This window comes from Hippocampus comes, unplaced genomic scaffold (assembly GCF_001891065.2).
Source record: "Hippocampus comes isolate QL1 unplaced genomic scaffold, H_comes_QL1_v1.1 scaffold14, whole genome shotgun sequence".
NCBI classification, from domain to species: Eukaryota; Metazoa; Chordata; class Actinopteri; order Syngnathiformes; family Syngnathidae; genus Hippocampus; species Hippocampus comes.
Window position 1 is genome coordinate 17,470 of NW_017805839.1, and position 21,313 is coordinate 38,782.

General features: G+C 42.0%; 1 protein-coding gene across 3 annotated transcripts; it reads right to left on the reverse strand.

Moving 5' to 3' along the window:
• Positions 1 to 313: 313 nt before the first annotated feature.
• Positions 314 to 20,225, reverse strand: tp73 (tumor protein p73). 3 transcript variants are annotated; one of them, XM_019888051.1, is made up of 13 exons: positions 20,077 to 20,225; positions 18,994 to 19,135; positions 13,108 to 13,356; positions 7,109 to 7,295; positions 6,819 to 6,934; positions 6,285 to 6,394; positions 5,803 to 5,945; positions 5,615 to 5,703; positions 4,519 to 4,646; positions 4,231 to 4,379; positions 3,037 to 3,169; positions 2,016 to 2,109; positions 314 to 1,612 (listed from the first exon to the last, which is right to left on the reverse strand). In XM_019888051.1, the coding sequence occupies exons 1-13, from the start codon at positions 20,133 to 20,135 to the stop codon at positions 1,226 to 1,228; spliced, it is 1,986 nt and encodes a 661-aa protein (XP_019743610.1). In that variant the 5' UTR covers positions 20,136 to 20,225; the 3' UTR covers positions 314 to 1,225. The 3 variants fall into 3 exon arrangements, with proteins under 3 accessions (XP_019743610.1, XP_019743608.1, XP_019743609.1); XM_019888049.1 differs by lacking the exons at positions 18,994 to 19,135; positions 20,077 to 20,225 and adding an exon at positions 14,935 to 15,153; XM_019888050.1 differs by lacking the exon at positions 314 to 1,612 and having other exon boundaries at positions 2,020 to 2,109; positions 2,999 to 3,169; positions 20,077 to 20,164.
• Positions 20,226 to 21,313: the final 1,088 nt, after the last annotated feature.

The following is a 21,313-nucleotide window of genomic DNA, read 5'->3' on the forward strand; positions in this document are numbered from 1 at the left end:
CGTCTGACTGAAGTGAAGTCACCGTAATTTAAATTCCGATTCAGAGAGGGTGTGAATGTGAGTCTGAACGGTTGTCTGAAAGTACCCTACTTGTCAACTGACTGAGTATTTAAATGCCGCTTTATATTGACATGAACTTTCAAAATGTTCAAACTGCCTATTCAAAAATAAAATAAAAAATTATTTAGGGATATCATTTACATGTGCTTGCCTGGAGCATCAACTGCACCATGCAGACCACTCGGTTTAATCCACTGTAACATGCACTGTTTAAACATAAACTCAACACTAGACCAGAGAGCAAGCAAACCACTAATGGATAATCACACATTTAATCAATTTAATGACATAGTTAAGACTGCTTTATCCACGACCAATTTTAATGGCACTCAAAAACTAAAAAAACAAGTCCCCACAAAAGGGGAGAAACATTACATGGGAGACAATTGCAGTATATCATCACCTACGCTTAAGGAAAACATTTAACTTAATCATAGAAAACATTGAACAATTAACAGCGTTAGATCGATGAGCACACCACTGAATAATCTTTACACCATCAGAAACAAACTACCAAAACTGTTACTATATACATCATAATACTGATCACATGCACGTTTGACACAAAATTGAAAGTTTGACTTTAAAAGCATTAAAGTGCTCCTCCTTTGTCCAGTTCGCGAGTTAAATGTATGCACAACAACCAAAATGCAACACACTTGTGTTACCAAACAAAATAAAAATCAAATTCATATGATGATCAAGTACGCCATCATAATTTGAGCATGCCATGAAACAAAACTGGAATGTTTCAGTTAAATATTCACAAACAAGTGCCATAAAGATTCTTAGAAGACACTCATCAAGCATGAACATAAGGAGGACCTTGCCCAGCAAGGTTTTGCATAAGAGGAAGGACTAAAAGGCGACTCTCTCGTCTGGTGTCACAGTCAACAGGGACGCTATTCAACGATGAACTAACCATCACTCAGATTTCATATCTGATGTTCAGATATAATACTGTTTCAGCATGTTCTCAATTGGTATGCAATGTTTTTCAGCCAGGGAGAATATTTTTCACAGTACAAATACATACCAAGAACAATTTAACACAGCAATACCGATTAGTCTAATCACATCGTCACTGATCCTGTGGTACCAGTCTTTGAATAGGCTGTTGCTGATAACATTGGCAAAAAAATCCAGCAGGGACTGCTCTGTGGGCTCAGCGAACATCTCTTTCCATGAACTCCTCTTTTATCGGGTGCTTGCTGCGTGCCACCTTGCAGTCGGGCATGTCGAAACCAAAGTCCGCCCACTCGTCGGTCGCTGCCGACATCCCCGTCGTCCCCACAACGCCTGACCTGTTGGGTATGGTAATGGTGTGGCGGACGCGAAAGTGCACGGCCTCCATGACGCGTTGACGTTGCAACTCCCCGCCAGCGGCCCCGATGGCGGCCACGTTGCTGCTGGAGCGTAGAAGCTGTTGGCCGTGGTAGTCGTGGTGGTGTGCGGAGGCAGGCAGCTGGAGGGGAGTGCTTTGTTTCATGTCCTGGAGTCCTCGCCAGATGGCAACGCGAGTCTGCTCTGGGATCTTCAGTGCGCCTAATTCCTGGAGACGAGCAGGGAGATACCGGAAATGGGATAAAAGAAGCGGAAGATAAATGAAAGTGTATTTTGTGTTCAACGAGATCCTGCAGACGATGTTTTGGGTAAGAAAAGTGATTCATTTTTTTACATCGAGAGGAATGTTGTTATTTCAAATTGTAGAAATAAACATGGTTCAGATTCCTATCGTGCTTTTTTTTTTTTTTTTGTGGGGTCATCCCCTTATTCCCTCGCTCGGTCCTTTTCTCTTGGAGGACATATATGACTGTGGCTCTCAGGGTCTGGCAGAAACAAGTGGCAAAAGCCTCCAAGATCGGGACACATGTGACTATACTCAAACAACTCTACTCATGGTGGACAATTTCTTAATTTAACAAGGAAATAATGAGGCGTTACAGAATTGTTACCTCCACGGAGAGTGTCTGGAGATGGTAGATAGTTTGCAGGCCTTGAGAGGTGAAGTATTCAATGAAGTTTTGGCAGCCCAGGCTGGTTAGAAAGCTGTAAGGGGATTCAGAAAAAAAGCAGCACTGTTTAAATTGTTTAATACTGATCTCGCCAAAACAGGTCTCACATGAACACCTTAACCAATATGGACGATGCGAAATCAAAAACACACTTAAATATGAATGATTCATTAGGCCATTCTTGCTTTGGTGAAGATTCTTTATTATAAATACACAAAATATAAAAGTATAAGCAAGATACAGTGATGGAAAAATGTTCTGCATGAAAAGTTACAAAATCTCAAAAGTCCACGGCTAGGAAAAAATGAGTGCATTCAAACACAATTTCACAAAAAAAAAAAAAAATCAACAAAAGTGTCAAATAAAACAGAATTTACAACATTAAAAAAATTGAGATGTTCTCTTGTGCATCACTAGCAGGTCTTTGGTAGTAAACACAACGATTAAACAACCGCATGACAACTGCATTTCATTAACTGCGTGACACGAAATTTGCAGCTTGGCTGCACGGTTGGACTCAAGAAAGGCTTCCCTTATGAACAACGTATCTGATTTAAACTATTTCAAGAAAGGCTTGACGGTTTCTTTGTAAATGTCTTTTGAACAGCGAAGAACAACAAAGTTCTCAGTGCATTGACACACACACTTACACTGTACAGGGCCATTGTCCACCAAACATATCTCTCAGCTTGACTGATTTACCCAAAAGTCTTTTTTTTTTCTTTCCCTCGACTTAGTAAAACTTTTGAGTAGCCCATTAATGAACCCGGTAGTTCTGGTGTACTACAATGCGTCTGCAAAACTATTCAAAGTCAGAACAACAATTTTATCACTTCTGCACAAACACGAATGAGCAAAAGTGGCCGTTTTGGAAGACACAGGCATGGCATAGCTCAGTTGTTAAACCAATGAAATTGTCTTACACAGGGAAATTGAGAAGTGTCATTGGAGGGTGAGGTACCTGACAAGGTTGGGGTCAGGGTTATACGGAGGGGGTGGGCTGCAATGTGAAGCAGACACTAAAGTCTGACTGCTGTGGCCACCGTTCATGTCACCGTTTGACTGCATGTGGTGGCTGTTGAGCACGTTGTGGCCTGGAAGAGAAGTATCATTGCACATTACAGTGGTACCTCTACTTACGAATGTCTCCTCATACGAAATTTTCAAGTTCAACAGGAAAATATTGCCTCTTGTTATGAAATAAATTTCAAGATACGAAAGGTAAAAATACAGTATGGTCAGCTTCTCGCAGCTCCGAGTTTCCTGAACGCAACATACTTATAGCTGCTCTGCCATTGGCTATTACCTGGCATCTTCCTGGCATCCCATTGGCTAAGAGGGACCTCTACCGAATGTGCCTATGTGTGTAGATAAATAAATAGATAGATATGTGTCTATGTAGCATCCTTGTCATTCGCTCCTCGGGCCATGAAGCGTTCCGATAGTTTTACGTACCAGTCGGGCGATCGCTCACTATGCTGATGTTTGCCTTGGACATTTTTGAAGGATTGTTATAAGCCAACAAAAGCAAACATCCTTGGATCAGTTCTTTACAAAACGCCAGGCAAAAACCACTTCTGAGGGAGAACATGGACTAAAGAGGGCAAAAAATGATGAGGACGCAGTTAAAAGTTAAATGATCACCATTTTCATTCTTTGTTTTTGCCATTATGCACAACTCTCATTTATTGTGCGATAATCTAATTGTAACATACATTTGTTACATATTTCAATGCATTTTTATGCTTTAGAAAACATTTCCATCTGAACTTTGGGGGGGCTTGGAACGGATTAGGGCATTTACATGGAAAACTCGTCTCTACTTGGTTGTTTGTCTGTATGTGCTCTGCGATTGGCTGGCAACCGGTTCAGGGTGTCCCCTGCCCACTGCCCGATGACGGCTGGAAAAGGCTCCGTTACGCCTCGTGACCCTTGTGAGGATAAGAAAATGGATAGATGGATGAAATGTATCAAGAGCACTTAGTTTGCACTTATTTTGTTCATATTTATAGCATTTCTGTCATACATCTGGTAAGGAAGCGCCAAGGCTCATGTGCTCCCCAGCAGCACTGATGAAAAATTGTGGCCGCCTCCAGCATTTTCCGTGAGTTGTCCATCCCTGACATCGTGTATTATGACCTTAAATCATACTCACTCATATGTGCCATGGAGGTGTGGCTAGTGGGGTGGTGCTGGGGCTGTGTCCCCACCAGGTGGTTGGCTGTCTGGGATTTACCGAGACCTCCATGTGGGTGATGCTTGTTCATATTTGACAATGGAGAGGAGGGAGATGCTATGTGGCTCCTGGAGACACAAATTCCCCGTTGGATAAGAGTAATGTCTGCCTAGCTTTGACACAAGCAAGCCGTGTCTTCACAGTAGCGTGCGCGCTAGTGTTTGTCAACTTTGTCGTGTACAGCGTGTGTGCATCACGGCGACTTACGGTCTTTGTAGCAGCTGCTGTTGTGTTTGTTGCCTGTAGGAGTCCACAAGTGGCTGAGGGACAAGCTCCACCAGTTCCAAACTGTCTTTAATCTTCATCAGCAGCTCAAAATTGTCTCGACCACGAACCTGCGCACACAGGTCAAGTGTGACCAAAACATATTTGTCAGGAACATCAGATATGCTATCAGTCATTTTTTTAATGGATTTCCTGCTGAGTATTTACACAAACACCACTGTGCAAAACATCCATTCGTTTGTCTGATAGCATTTCCCAACCTTTATTGAGGCAAGGCACATTTTCTACTTTCAAAAAAAGAACACCATGAAACAAAAACGTCACCAAAAAACGTATATACTTAAATAACGATGACCTTGTCTCAATTTACTCACAAATTGACTAATACAGTGTAAGGTCTGGCCCTATTTCGTTGAGCACGAAGATATTTTTCTGTTGTTTGAATGGCAACCGGTGGAAACAAAGGCTAAGTGTACCTTCTGCCATATAGTGGAAGAGCATTTAATTTGTTCCGCATGTCACTACTGTAGCTTACTTATACAGTATGTCGCTGGCCAAGATATACGAACCAAGATACATTATGTGTAGCGAAGAGGGGTGTATTGAAGGGTCAAAAATCAGTTTTGACTGAAATGATCTGAGTTCACCGGTAAACGAACAAATGAATCGGTCTCAATGTAATTTGAACCGGTAAAAAAAAAATGATGACACAACCGACGATTTGTTGTCCCTTCGAATTTATTCATTCATTCATTTTCCGATTTTCTTTTCTTTGAATTTAATGAACTTGAATAGTTTAGGCTTTGGAGCGCTTTTACATGTTGTTTTACCTGTCAATAAACACAACAAGAGGCTGCCTGAAAATCCCAAATTATGATTTACGGTACACAAAACAGTTTTTGTACTGTATTCACTTTCACTCTCAGAAATGCTGTTATTTTTACATTCAGATGTGTTCTTATTTTGAACTACATATTGAGCTACTTTCCATTTTGTTTCCTAATGGTAATATACCACCGTAATATACCATATTTCTCCCGTGGATGGTTGGTTATGATTTTAAAAATGAAGCACTTACAGGAATATAGTAAATCTCCTCATCCCCATGTCGCCGCTTCCTAAGGTTAACATTTGGGCTGGAAATATTTGGTGGGCTCTGTTTGAAATCTGCAGATGAGAGAGGCGTCGAATCAGTTTAACACATTCCACAGTCTCGTTAGTTCAACAACCAACAATGACAACGGGATGATCATAACAATAACTTACTGCGCTTATTGGCACTGCCATTCTTTGCCACAGTATCATTCAAGACTTGCTGTTCCCTGAAGTGGTCCTCATCTGCTTTGCGGTCTCGGCCAGGACACGCACATATCCGGCCTTCAAATGACCTTCGACCTAACACTTGTCCACTACAAGAATAGGCGTAGTTGATCTTGACTATAGTATAGCAAACATATTTCATGACATTGTCAACATTTTTGACCCCCGCATACTGAAAAATTTTGGGGTTTAAAAAAAAAAAAAATCGATATTTTTTTCCCCAATGTATTTTTCAATCAGCGTGAATTATATGCAGAGTTTCGCTATTCACGGGCCCGCTTATGGTGGGGGTCCATTGTCATTTATAATTAATACAATATTTTATATTCCATGAAATAGGCAAATGAAATCCTTGCTTGCAAAGATCAGCTCGTTGATACTAAAAAATGAATCGCAATTGTGCTGACGTGAATGAAAGGATGACTCACTCTCTCGATTCCAACGTAATAATGATAAGGATCGGTCTCCTGTTCATGCCGCCCACACAGCTGCTGTTGCACATGAAGTTGTACAAGATGGTGGTGAAGTCTGTCCCCACCTGCAACGTGTCATAACAAATCAAAGCGTCCTGCGGCGCTTTTTAAATTGTGGAAATCACAATGAGATTTCTACGTCCGCGAGCAATTTCTTTCACGCAATCAAATGTCAATGTGACACGGCCACCATTGGAGGGCAGTGTTGTCGAGCCCATGCTTTTGATTTGATCATCGTCTCAAGAAAAAAAAAATCAATTTGGATGAGTTATTTTGTGTGGAAATAGAACTCCCAAGGCTTGTATTGAGCTCCAACATAAAGATGATGAATAAAGATGTTCTACATAATGTTACTGTGGGTACAAATAAAGTAATGCACAACATCCTGACGTTAGCATAGCATCCTAAAATGGCTTCTTCATGGCACGTTATTCATGATACGTTCTGTGTGAGTGAATACATGCTTGTGGAAGAAGCACACACACGCACCTGTGGAGTCTCATAGGGAACAAAGACACTCTGGCGGCCGGTTATAGGATCATCCATGTACTGGCAGAGGTTGTTCCCCTCCACTCGGACGAGATGGCTGGCTGGTGCTGCTTGGCCTGAACAACCAGCCCGTGACATTTTTAAGCATCGCAGTGATGCAAGAATTCAGTTTCTTGTATCTGTATTGCATCTCGTGTGAGCAACAGCAACATTTTGGAATCACCGCAGACACACATTTTGTGAAAAGCAGCGAATGCCGAAGTACAGTTCATCGGACCGGGTGGCCGTACCGTCGTTAAACTCTCGACCCAGCTCGTGGTTGGGGCAACGCTTGACCACTTCTGTCACATGCTCGGCCTTCTTGTAGACCGGCATCGCTCGGATGATGCTTCCGTGGGGAGGGGAAGAGGACAGCTTGATCTGGATGGGACACGTCTTGGCAATCTGGCAGTAGAGCTTCTTCAGCAGCGGGGAGTACTAGGGGAGGAAAGAGTGCACGCGGTGAGCAAAACACCCGTACAATTTTTCATTCGGATTTCAAAAAGAATTTGACCTTGCAAATAAAATAAGTTTGGACCTGATACTGCAGTTTTTTTGAAATATGGCTCTTCATTCTAGTCACAGTGAATAAGCATTTACTTTTGGCGCCTTAATATATCAACTGAGAGACCATATTTTGCAGATTATTCAACCTAATAACAGATATAGAGGCTCAAGTCATAGAAGTCTTCACATTCTGCAATTTATTCACATTGACAAGCCAAATTTAGGGTGAAGATTCTTTATTAAGTACTTCCCATACGAGGTTATACTTGAGCTCCGTGCTTGGCATTTCAAATCTAGAGGCTATTCGTCACAGATATTGACTGGAAATTTTGAAGGCTACATTTGAGACAGTTTTCCAGATATTGCGCTTTAAAAATGGCTTTTGGTATGATTACAAAAAAAAACCGTCTAAACGACCCTACACTCAACGATTTATCATAAGAAATATATTAACAGGAGAAACCTAACATTTTGGATTTTTCCCATGAACGAGTGTATTTTTTTTTTTTATTAGAATTTTTCAGGACATTCTGAGACGGTCAGGTGGAAGGCATTTGATGAGATGACGCGCAATGACCGTCTACAAACACGACTGCCATGCTCTCATTTGCGAAAAAGTGGTTTCTTTCTTGGCAAATGATCATTTTGCTTTTTTGTGACGTTTTCACTAAGCCCTTAGAAACACACACTACACCCTCAGTTGCCCCCCCCCCCACCTCTCTTTTTTTTCACAACACACACACACACGGTCATACACTAGGACTAGGGGCAATGAAAATGCCTGCTTACTACGTAACAGCCCCCCAGCCTGTCCTGACACGTTTCAAAAACTCCACCTTCACCAATGATGATGACGAGGATGATGATGATTACTTTTAGCTAGGATAGGCTCCCTAATGAGGACAAGCGCTGAAGATAATGGACGGTGAGGTGATTATTATATATGCACCAAACGGAAATGTTGTTACTGTATTTGTATGCCGTGGTCACAAGAAGATTATAATTATGCTTTCCTGCTTGTGAAGAGTTGACATGATATCCTAATATTATTCTGAATGCACCATGTGATGGGGCATCTTCATACGCATGAAAAAGTTCAGTTTTTTTTTTTTTTCTTTTTTACTCAATCCTCCAGGATTCAGATGCCTTTGGAGATGTCTCGACTTGTCCGCCATCCTGACTGGTGTTCACATACACCAAACAACACGTGAAATAGCCTGCATCAAACTTGAAAGTGAAGAACCACTTTAATAAAAAGGAAAAAGAAGATGAGACAACAGAAGAGGAGTGATAGATCGACTTCAGCTCAGGGCAAAGACAAGGACGTTACTGACAGGAGGGAGAGTGAAAAGAAATGGACAAATTTTTCAATTCTAACACTTCATTTGTATCTTGGTCAAAATAGGCATTCGATGTTCTGTCGATTGGAAGCCGGCCGTCTTTACAGTATGGAGTGTATGTCACCACACTACGTCCATTCGAGGCAGGTCCTGACAGGCCTCTGGAAAGAGGGTGATAATTGTTTGATCGCCATCCATATACACAAGAAGCAGCTTGCCCGATGCGAAATCACCTGATTCCACAAATTTCTATTGTCACGTTGATCTTGAACACCTCATACAAACGCATATTTTATCAATCATTTAAAATTATTTATGTCAATACATAAACCGCTCTATGTTCTTTTTTTTTTCCATCCACAACAATTAAACAGTTTTGAGGCTAAAATGTTACAATTGGCAATTTTTGGGTTCAAATGTTTTATGCACATCCCATTGTTGATGAACAGCCAAACGAGTCATTATATTTTATCAAAATTTTCACAAGAGCGTGAGCAGTGATTTTCGCATTGCAGATGATGGACGGTGAAAATAAAGGAGATGCGCTGCAGGGGCATGTTGGGACCTGCAGCCGAACACAGAGAAGCTAATAGCTGGGAAAAGCAACTTCTGACAGGTCGCCTTGCGATACATGCTGGAGCAGATACCCCTCAACACATCACAACCCCCACCACAACCGCCGCAACCCCCTCCCCTCCCACACACACACACATATACATACTGTACACAAAAGACGCATACTTTATAATCATTGCTTATAGGGGAAACAAGGGAGTTTATATCATTCCATGCATGGTGGTGCTTGGCAACTTGTAAGGTACTGAATGTGGAGTTGGCTTATAAGAGTCAAGAAGGAGAAAGAGCTTATGAGGAGGGGAGGCTGCAAATTAGAACGAGTCAGATAATGTGGCCTCTTCTAGGTTGCAAACTAAGCTTTGCATCAGTCTCTGAGCTGACTATCAAGAAAAGTGGAGACCCAAGGCCCTATTTTCATCTACAGGCTGATGGCACAAAAGCTCACCAGGAAGCACAGTCTCCCAGCGCCCACTTTACAGCAGCCAACTTTACATCTTCCTCAAGTGGAGATCTTCTTGCTGGTCCTTATACACCAGTGGTGTCAAACTCAAGGCCCAGAGGTTAGAGTCGGCCCGCGACATCATTTTTCGTGGCCTGCAAAGGCAAATCACGTGTCAACTTCATCCATCCATTTTTTAATTCTCTTGTCCTCACAAGGGTCGCGGGGATGCTGGAGCCTATCCCAGCCATCATCGGGCAGTAGGCGGAGGACACCCTGAACTGGTCGCCAGCTAATCGTAGGGCACGCATGGATGAAAAACCATTCATGCTCACACTCACACCCAGGGACAATCTTGAGTGTTCAATCAGCCTGCCATGCATGTTTTGGGAATGTGGGAGGAAATCGGAGTACTCAGAGAAAACCCACGCAGGCACGTGGAGATCATGCAAACTCCACACAGGAAGGCCAGAGCCGGAATTGAACCCTGCACCTCTGCACTGTGAGGTGGACGTGCTAACCAGGCATACACAGTCGACTTCATTTTTCTTGTAAATTGTCTTCACTTTTAACACCTAGCGGTATAAGATATTGCGAAATTTCCTTTTTTTTTTTTTTTTTGTTAAATTCCCCTTTAAAATAAATTGAAAAACAGTGGAACGATTTAGGCTTCTGATTTCCAAACTAGTTATCCATCAACTTGTTGTGTATACTGTATGTGCGAATACAAGGTGATTATACATTTACAGTTCACAGTCATAGTGGCCCTCCAACTATGTGGCCCATGACAAAACTGAGTTTTACACCCTTGTTAACAACGCAATTTGTGTAAACGATTTCCTGCATGGACCCAAGCGAGCGAGTCCATTCGGCTTCCGCCATGTTGGCCGCGTGCCTCTCCTGCGCTGAATTTAAAGGGACTGAAGGGGGGCCGCTTCAACTGGCTGGGAATCAACTCAATTCAACTCTATTTATAGAGCAGTTCAAAAACAACCGCCGCTGCATACAAATCGCTGTACATGGAGCAAAAATAAGTCTTATAACAACAAACGATAAAGTAATACATTAATAACAAAGACAGTAAAAAGCACCAAGAGTAAAACTAAAACCAAGTCTCATGCTGAGTCATTAGCATCTTATCCACAGACCTGAGGCAGCGGGCAGGTGCAAAGGGTTGGAGGAGCTCAGAGAGGAGTCAAGTTGGCCGCGTTCACTCCCACAAAGCGCAAATGGCCATTTTCCTCTGACCCCAGTCGACGAAAATACCAAACGAAAGAAAAGCCACCCACGCGCACAGTTCGACTGCACTTTGTGCAGGACTTGCACTGGGCATGAAAATAGGGCCTGCAGTCTCCAAACGCTCAGCAAACCTTAACCACGTTGTTGATTAAATCACTTCATGACCCAAGTTTAGAAAAAACAACCATCCCCAACTCAACACTCGTCCGAGCAGTTTATTTGGGGGTAAACAAAGCACAAAACCAGCCTCCCATACATGTGCAGATGGACTAAGGTCATTGTAACAAGAGTAAAAGTTAGGAACGGTTTCTTTGCTCACACTTCATTTCTCATTCGGGTACCTCAACGATATTATCTTCACTCATGCTCACTCCTCAATAAACAAATCTTAAGTGGTTTATAACCCTCAGGAGTCACACATCTTAAACTTCTGTCCTCGCCGATGCAAACAACCAAATCATTCACGCAGCACTACAATTGCAAACCAATGTTGATAGATTGAGATTTTTGTTGCACTTTATTTTTTTCATTATCGAGATTACTGGAAGACCTCAAAGAATGATGTCATCGTATGACAGGAAGACAAGCTAAATTGAAGAGCAGATGACAGAGCATCTCATAAAACAGGTTGCAACCAATTTTTCTCATGACGTTGCGATATTTTGAGAGTCAAAATACAAAAATGTTGCTGTGCTTTGTAAAAAGACACCTGCCTCAGACAAGAAAGTTCGATCAAGTCAAATAAAAATGATTTTTGTGTTGTTGTTTGGTTTTTTTTTTCTTATAACAGACTACAATGAAACTCATAGCGCTTGAGCTGACAGGGTTAAGTGGGTTAAAGCCGGAGGAAGAAAGAGACAGCAGAATAAAAGCAGCAGGTTAAAGGTCACACTCTTCGGGATCTTCTTACATCACTGAGAGCTGCGTGAAGAAGCTCACCGTGCATGGTTGCCTCCAGCAAACATGGTCATGGAGGAGTCCCACAAACAGACACATTTCAACACACGCGGAGTGATGGAAGTGCAACTTGTATCCCGTTTCTCTTTTTTTCAGAAGGTCTAATGTGTGTCAGGCGGAGGTGACACCTTTCCACAGAGTTTATGGGAACGGGGGCCTGTGTGTGTGTGTGTGTGTGTGTGTGTGTGTGTGTGTGTGTGTGTGTGTGTGTGTGGAGAGGGGGGTATAAATCTATTTACACTATCACCAATGGGGCCCCTCTTCCAGTTTTGGGACAAAAAGCAGAGAGACAAAGGGCCAGGTAAAACAGGTGACTTGTGGTGTGGTTGATTTAAGTTCGGGTAAATGGTCATGTTTGTAAAGTGATGGGTGTTTGTTATTTCCTAACTCATTTTTTGCTGTTTAAAATAACTTTTAGTGCAGATTTTGGTAATGAAACTCAAGGGCCGAGGACCAGATCCCACTGGCCAAATAGGTTTTGTTGGGGGGAGGGGGGCAATGAAACAAATAAAAAGTGCTGACTTTATGTGTTCTTGGAAAAATGATTTGTTCTTTTCATTTGGGCAATCTGTAACCAAGTTGCATTTATACTCTTTACAGATATAAACTCCCCAGCACCACCATATCCCTTCCCAACATATAAAGTTAATTTTACTCTGGTTATATTGGTTATATTTGGTTGTCACTATTTTCCATGACTCCTGATTTCAAATCCAGTTTGTTGTAATAAAAAACATACAATTATAAGGAAATGCAGCAGAAATTACATATAATAAATAATATGAGGTGATTATACATTTACCGCTATACGATGCACATACTCACAACGAGCCTCTAAAGGAAACTTGAACTATGATGTTGCCTATGAATGAAAGATGCAATAAATGCGTGGCTCGATTAAAAGAACAAATGCAAAGAACACTGAACCATGTCCTTCTTGCAGTAAAAAAAAAATAAAGTCCAGAGAAGAAATTGGTTAATTTAGATTTAACTTGAAAAAGAAGAGAATAGAGAGTAAAATGAATGACTGGATGGTCCGTTAGTCTCCCTTGCACAGGGCAGGCCTGCACATGTGCTGGCTTGAGCGTTTGTAACTGTGTCCGGATGTCTGAGCGCGCATATGTTTGTGGGTAAAAAAAAAGGAATGAATGAAGAATCCGTACGCAAGCTTATCAAGAGCGCAGCTACTTACTGTCCATGTGGCCGACTTGGCAGTGCTGGACTGTTGAAAGGACAACTGGAAGGCGTGGGGTCCCGGGTAGTCAGTATTGGAGGGGATTGCCGGGGCAGGCGACAGGCCCTCGAAGGTGGAGTTGGGCTGGGAGTAGGGCGAAGGGGTGGGCACGGCCGAAGAAGCGTTCTCGGAGCTGTAAGGGCTGGCGGGCCTGGCCCTGCTCCCCAGACTATCCATGCTGCTGCTGCTGAGCAAGTTGTACTGGGACTGGGTGAGAGAAGAGCAGAGGAGAGAATGAGGGAGGTGAAGAGGGAGGAGAGAGACGGAGGCAGGGACACAGGTATCGAGATGCTGGAGAGACGGCGGCTCGGAGTCACGCAGGGAGGTCGGGTTACATTCAACTATGGCTTTGTGGATTCTCGGTCATCTAGGATATGGTCATCCACAAAGGCTGAATCAAGGCAACTGGACTTGGTTGAGGATGTCACAACTTAATACAGTGTGCAACTGTCCGGGAAGGTTTACGCTTAGAATTTATCATACCCTCCTGACTACCAGTAGTTCAAATTTGTGAACCTAAATATCTCCCACCCAGTGCATCCAATCGCATTAACTCCTTTTGTTACTCTAAAGAGGACATTCAGTGCTTTCCAATGATCCCAAATTTGTAGGGGTTAGAAATTTTTTATCAAACACATTTTGTCTTGAAATGCTGTTGGTATTTTATTTTTAGGACTCTTATGAACACGTTGAGTTGTTTTAAGTGTATTTGAGCCTAGTATTCAAGTGTTTAAAAAATACAGTGGAATTTCAAAAATTTATTTTGGAGTCGTCCAATTATTTCACATAGATTGGGGAATTTCAAAATAAATGTGATTGGACAACATTTTTTTTCCTGGTAGTCAGGAGGATACTAAAAATGAACACTTTTACAAAATTGGCACTCCTTCCCACCCCACCTAATCCTCTTGGACTCACCCCACACAGGACACCACCTTTTCCTGCTCCTTCCCTCTGGTAGGCGCTATCGAACAATGCGCACTTAAACAGCAGGCAATCCAATATACTTCTTCACCCTTGCCATGAACTTTGTAAACAGTTGATTCATATTTCATAGAGAGAACTTTCACAACTTTCCAGATGACTGTATTCATTGTTCTCTGTTACGCTGCATCATTTAGACATGGTTGCGGATCAGTATCATCAGACACTTTCTCAGTAACTCTCTGAACTTGATAAATGTTGGCGTTTATGTTCTAAATGTATATTTTATTACTTTATCATGTGTGTGTGTGTGCATGCGTGTGCGTCAGTTGTCGTTGCAGCCTGACCACACAGGAGCCACCTTGGGGCTATGCGGGTTAACTTGTAAATCACCAGTCTAATCGGCGCTCTCTAATTACCCGCAACCTCCCTCTTGTCCTCTTTGCCGTGTTTGACGAGAAGGAAGAGTTGTTGCTCTGAAGCGCGCGAGTGTGTGTGTGGTGACACCCTTGTCAGAGTCACCACAAGGCATCAGGCCCCTTTTTCGAGCGCTACACAAAATCGTGCAACTCCTCAATTTTTTTTACGCATGATCCATATTTATTTATTGCTCTTAAGACAGTCTTAAGAAAAAAACACAAGCCTATCGGTTGCACCTTGTGCTCCTTCAATCAATTTCTGTCTATAAAAAAAGTCAATGTGGCATTAAGTTGCAAGAGAAGCAATAAGCCACTGGAGCAATTCAATTTCAATTAAAATCATATCGTAGTCCCGATACGAACATTTTGAACAACAAAAACATACTTTCAAATGCAAACCGTTGTCAACTCACACGAGAAACATGAATGCAGCAATCTTTACCTTCTTTTTCACGTAGTACATCCTCTAAAGTTTGAGCCACATGTGTTAACACTTCGGTCAGAGACGTCCAAATAGAGCAAAGTGAGTGCAGGACAATTGCACAAAGCAAGAGTTCAAGTGAGGTGCGCATCAGTGGACACACCACTCGCCCTCTGTCTCTCTCTTTTGCTCTTTCTTTCACACACACGCGCACACACATATATGTAGATGCAGGACAAAGGTGAGGTAGTGTGTGTAGAGTGAGAGAGAAATAGACAGAGACGAGGGAGAGGAGAGAGGGAAATAGGGATGGGAGCCTTAAAAAAAAATGGTACAGCATTCTAATTATGGCATGCCTGGACATAGACTGCAATGCTGGGACACATGTACACGCATGCCGCAAAACACTTTGTGAAGGCCTGAGCTAAGTAAACACTGTCTGGGCATGTGTATGTGAGTGTGTAAGAGAGAGAGAGAGGGACAGAAAGAATTTTGACACACATAGTGTATCCTCATGTGTACCATTACAGACACGAATGAACAGACTTTGACACTTTAAAGACATGATCTTAACCGAGGTCAAAATGCAATTATTTAACTGAGCATGTGAGGCTTTTTTTTTTTTTACACAGACTGAAAAGCAGAGATGTTTTTGTTTGGTTGTTTCCAACAAGACAATTGGAGACACGCGCATAGAGGAATATGTCAAGTCCATCATGTTCCCCCGCCGTGGTTTATCAGATGAAAGCAAAGAGACGGGTCAATGTTCCAGACTTAATGCAAACTGTATAGTGCGAGTGTGTATGCACACGTGGATATGTGGATCTATACATTGACTCAAACATTAGGACAAGCCGTGCACATACGCTCACCAGTCACACAATTCAGGCAAACTCCTATGAAGAACCAATGTCAAAAAGTACAGCTTTAAAATCATAAATACATGATGATTGACAGACAGATGGTCATTTGACAATTTTGTGTTACTGAACTGTGTCGCATCGTAATAGATATGATATATACTGGGATGCTAAATGAATGTAGCAATTTTCAGCACTTAAATGTTCATATTCTGTCTATAATTAATTTCCATCCATCATTATCTGAACTGCTTTATGCTCACGAGGGTCGCAGGCGTGCTGGAGCCGATTGTAGCTGACTCTGGGCAGTTGGCGGGTGACACCCTCAACTGGTTGCCAGTCAATCACTGGCGAAAATGTATTTGATTAACTTCATTATTTTTCATGGATATTTAATAACCTTAAAATTGGTTTTAAAAACAATACGGCTTGCCACCATGCTCAGTGAACACGTCAGTAGACAATAACATCCGATTGTTTACTTCCTTTCAAATCCACCTTTGTGGTCCGAGGCGACGATGTCAGCCAGACGTATGTGTGAAAACACGAACATGCAACCGCGCACACCAATCACGCAAGCGCATCTGTTCACAGGTGTGTTTGGTCTTGGGAACTTCATTCGATCTGCAACAAGTTGAAACAGAGCCACGACCTGCGATGCTGTTGTGTGAGCAAGTGTGTGTGTGTGTGTGTGTGTGTGTGTGTGTGTGTGTGTGTGTGTGTGTGTGCGTGTGTGAGTATGCTTGTGAGTTCAAGCTTTAACAATGTGTGATGTCCCCTATATGGGCAGTCGTTTTACTGGCTGCCATTCAGAGATCAGATGAGCCTTGAAAGGCTGAAAATGTTTCGAAATGTCGACAGGCCATCCACGGCAACACTCAATATGAGTGAAGCACACAATAGACTGATGATCGAGAGATGACTCCTTTGCTAATGTCCTGCTTTCTGCTTTTGCGAATGTTAGCAAACGTCACCAACATATGACATCACAAAAAAAGTGACGTGAGTTTATGGAAACCTATCAGAGCCTAACGGATATTAAAGAAGATTCAGAGTTCAAGGGAAGTGGGGGCATTCAGGAGGGAAGTGATCTGCCCCCTGCTGGTAATATTATGTAAAGATCAAAATTAATGTAGACTAAATACAAAAGGCGTAAAGCAGCAGTAATAGGTTAGCATGCTATATATCTCAATGTTCCCGAATCTTTATCGAGTCAAGGCAATCATTTTATATTAGAATTGGCCATTATAATGTCACAAAAAGTATGAATATTGAATTAATGATGATAATGTCTCAATTTGCTCAAAATGACTTAGTGAAAAATATGGAACTGTTTATGAGCAAATGTATAACTCACAGGCAGAAATAACTTATTCTGTTGTATGTATGGCAGCAAGTGGATGCACAGGTTTACTGAACCTTCTGGCACCTTATGGAAGAGAATTTAATTGTTTTGCTCGTCACTCTCCTGTACATCGCTGGCATAGATAGATGGAAAAAGCGATATTTGTAATTAATTATTAATTAAAAACATGTAACCAAAACATCCTGTTCACAAAGTCATCATTTCATAATACTTCAGGTATAACATTACAATGGTTTGAATCATATTTAAAGAATACTGTATACTGTACAAGAATTAAGAACAGGATGTCCTCTTTTTTTAGACAGTACGGTGGGTGTGCCACAAGGCTCCATTATGGGGCCCGCATTGTTGAGTTTTTATATAAATGATCTTCTGGCGTTTTTTCCTGACGTTTTCACACAAGTGTACGCAGATGATGCTGTGATATACATTCATGCGAAAACAAGTCAGAAAACTCCAGCTGTGCTCCAGAATGCAATGGAAAATATATCAGAATGGATTGTGTGTGATACTTGATATTAAATTTTAGTAAAATGGTCAGCATCATTTTTGCTATAATACTGTACATAATACTCACCCAACACCTGAAATTATTATAAAAGGTAAAAAATATTTCAAAACGTATACTCCTTAAAATATTGCTGGCATGGATGCAGGAGGGACAAAGATACATTATTTGTTATGATTAAAAATGTTCTCACCAATTAAGTGAAACTTAAAAACCATTCAACATTCACAGTTATGGAAAAATAGTAGTTTTCACTGAACCTAGCAAGCATGTTTTTGGAATGTGGGAGAAAATAAAGTCGAATAGAGTGTACCCAGCGAAAACCCAAGCAAGCACAAGGATAACATGCAACATCCACACAGGAAAACTGGAGCCCTGATTCTAACAACAACCGCAGATCAGTGAGGCCGACGTGCTACCCCACCATGCCGACCCATTGTGTTGATATTTATGTTTACATTTATATGAAACAGGCCAATCTCTCTTATCCAAATAACTTGTGTGCTTGTATGCAAAAAGTGCACTGGTGTCAAATTAAAAGAAATCTTCTCCAAAACATTTAGATTATATGACTATGTCCACTACAAAATAAATGGAAGCAAAACTTTTTTTTTCCCACCTACCTGCACACACAGCATTTTAGCAATCCGGAAAAATTAGGTCACGGTCCCGTAAGAGTCTACATAATGCTGGAATCAAGTGAATGTCATTTTCGGCCGAGGATGTCACATCGCCTGCATCCCTCACCTGAATGGACCTCCACAACTTGCATTGCAACAACAAACACTAGCCCCACCCCCTTTTTTAATCTGTCATGAGTATTCATTAACTAGCCAGGCAGGCCCAGACTTGCCTACTAAAAGATTCGATCAGACCAATACTTACATACGGGAAGAAAGATAATGATGCGGTCATGTCTATCAACCAATTCTATTTGTTTTACATTGACATTGACAATCGAGCCTTATCCATCAATGTCATGGCCTTTGTTAAACTGCAATCTCTGACTCACTAGATCTGTGTTTGTGACACTGGAATAAACACACATCAGGTGGCTCTTTGGTGATTTGACAAGGGTATTCTGGCTCTGTCTTTAATTAGCCCTGCCCCGACACACACAAAACCACTCCTCAGTCCCTAAGGAATCTCAGTGGGGACACAGGGAGAGGGAAAATGCAGCACAAAGAGAGGGAAAGCATTTTGGAGGGAACACTGGAGGGAAAAGTGGAAGGATACATTTAAAAAAAATGGTGTGATGTGGTGTGGTGATGGTGTGCATGTGGTTGCGAACTGGGGAATGTTTGTTCACAATCAAAAAGGAAAAAAAATCGACAATTTGTTCCTACCATCACATTGTCATTCATGTCCCTCATGTGGTAGACGTCCATGGAAACTTCAGCAGTACTGCTCCGGTTCCCCGAAGTACTTGTAGAAGGTACTGGACGCTCACCTCCTGGGGGGAGCTCATAATAGGTACTGTCGGGCTCCCTGTAGGCACAATCGACAATGTGATGAAATTAAAGTCAGGAGTCTCGATAACTTTATTTTGAAATGTCAAAGGAGAATACGTACTGTTCTTTCAATCTTTGACCAAGAAGATTATTATTACCTCAGAGATAACCTTTGGCTAACATCTCAGATACAACCTATGGCTGGCTCACCTAATAATTTTGTAAAAAAAAAAAAAATAAAATAAAAATGAAACCTCGAAATAGGCCGAGAAAGCCGGAGAAGAGGACAATCTTTTGATCATCAACATGAAGAAATAATATGCTGCATAGCACTGTAATGCAGAGCAGTTTAACACCGCTAGCAGGAATCAAACATTCGGCTCGATGTTGAAAATATGAAAATAATACCTTGCTCCATCAAAACTGAGCATTGTTATCTTTTGACAATCTATTCTGTGTTGAGTTCATGGACAAAAGCATAATCTTATGGTGTGAATTTCATATTTATAATTGATGGTGGCCTTGCTCCTCAGAATGTCTTCTCCCCGCCCCCAAAACTTTTACTCTTGCAGAATTTGTTGTGAATATTACCACACGGCCCTGCGATTGGCTGGCAACCAGTTCAGGGTTGCCTCCTGCCTGAACACAGCTGGAAGAGGCTCCAGCACACACGCGACTGGATAAGTGGATTAGAAAACGGATGGATGGATGGATGGATGGATGGATGGATGGATGGATGGATGGATGGATGGATGGATGGATGGATGGATGGATGGATGGATGGATGGATGGATGGATATTACTGCCCATGATAGAGGGTGCTGACTTCATGAACTCAACAATCGGTGCACGAACAGAGTGCATGGTGCATCATTTTGGTGAGGAAATTACATTTTATATTTGAAAACACTCATGGTCTGAAATCATATGCATCTTACTAATTCAAATTAAAAATGCTACGGTTGTGTTAAAACTCACAGGGAGCTCCACAAGTTCTCAAAGGTGCCTCCTTCTTCATTCAATGAGGCCTGGGACATTTTGGAGGGTGGGTAGTCTGGCGAAGGGCAGATCACTCTGTGAAGCACGCAAGCGCGCACGCACGCACGCACACACACACACACACACACACACACACACACGCACACACGCACGCACGCACGCACGCACGCACGCACACACACACACACACACACACACGCACATACACACACATTAATTTTTGGACATACTGTTCATATTACGACTACCTCTTACGTTATACGCGCGCACACAGACGCCCGCACGTACACAGACCCCCAAGAACGCGCACACACACACGCGCATACGCACGCAGACACGTGTGATGGAACCAATGTAGTTTGCGGGTGTCAGGAGGGCCTGGGCGTGCCTAGACCAGCCAACTCATCAGTGAGAGAAGGCTCAGCATCACAACCTCCTCCTAAATGGTTCGCACCTGAACGAGGTGATCCGATAGTGGTTACCAAAGCAACCATATTTAGAAACATGCATGTGCGTGTGTGTGTGTGAGTGTGTGTGCATGTGTGCAGCGCCATATGTGGAGCAAGTGTGTAGGTGTGAAGGGTACATATATACATATATATACACATATATACATATATATATATATATACACACATACATACACACACACACATATATCACATGCACACATTTTTACACATTTTCACATTGATACACACACAACAGACACAGTTCGATTTCTGACAAGCAAGAGATGTCCTATTTTATGTTTGGCAGGGTAAACATTGACATTTTTAAAACATAATAAATATCAGTAATATTTCAATAACAGAACTAACAGTTGCAGATCGAGTCTCGCGCCTCGAGTCCGAGATAAGACAACGACAAGTGCGGCGAAGGTGCGTTTGTTGTTGCTTCTGTTTTCATTTTGCTCGTCTGAAAAACAAAAAGGAGAGGCCCATACCCTACGCGCCTGGATTTCGATTTTTTTTTTGTTTATATTGTTTTTCTGTACGATGATTTCTGTCCACAAGAAATTGCGCAACTTTGCAGCGCAAATGCAGATAGATGTCAAATTGTCTGTCCTCCTGGGTTACGGCCCCCATGGCAACTTAGACAATACACAACCACACACTCTGCTTCCCATGAGTACTGTATGGGTAAAAAGTGTACACTCCCAAATGTAAAGAAATTAATTATACATGTATTCAATTATCTGAAAGGCCTTGCAAAC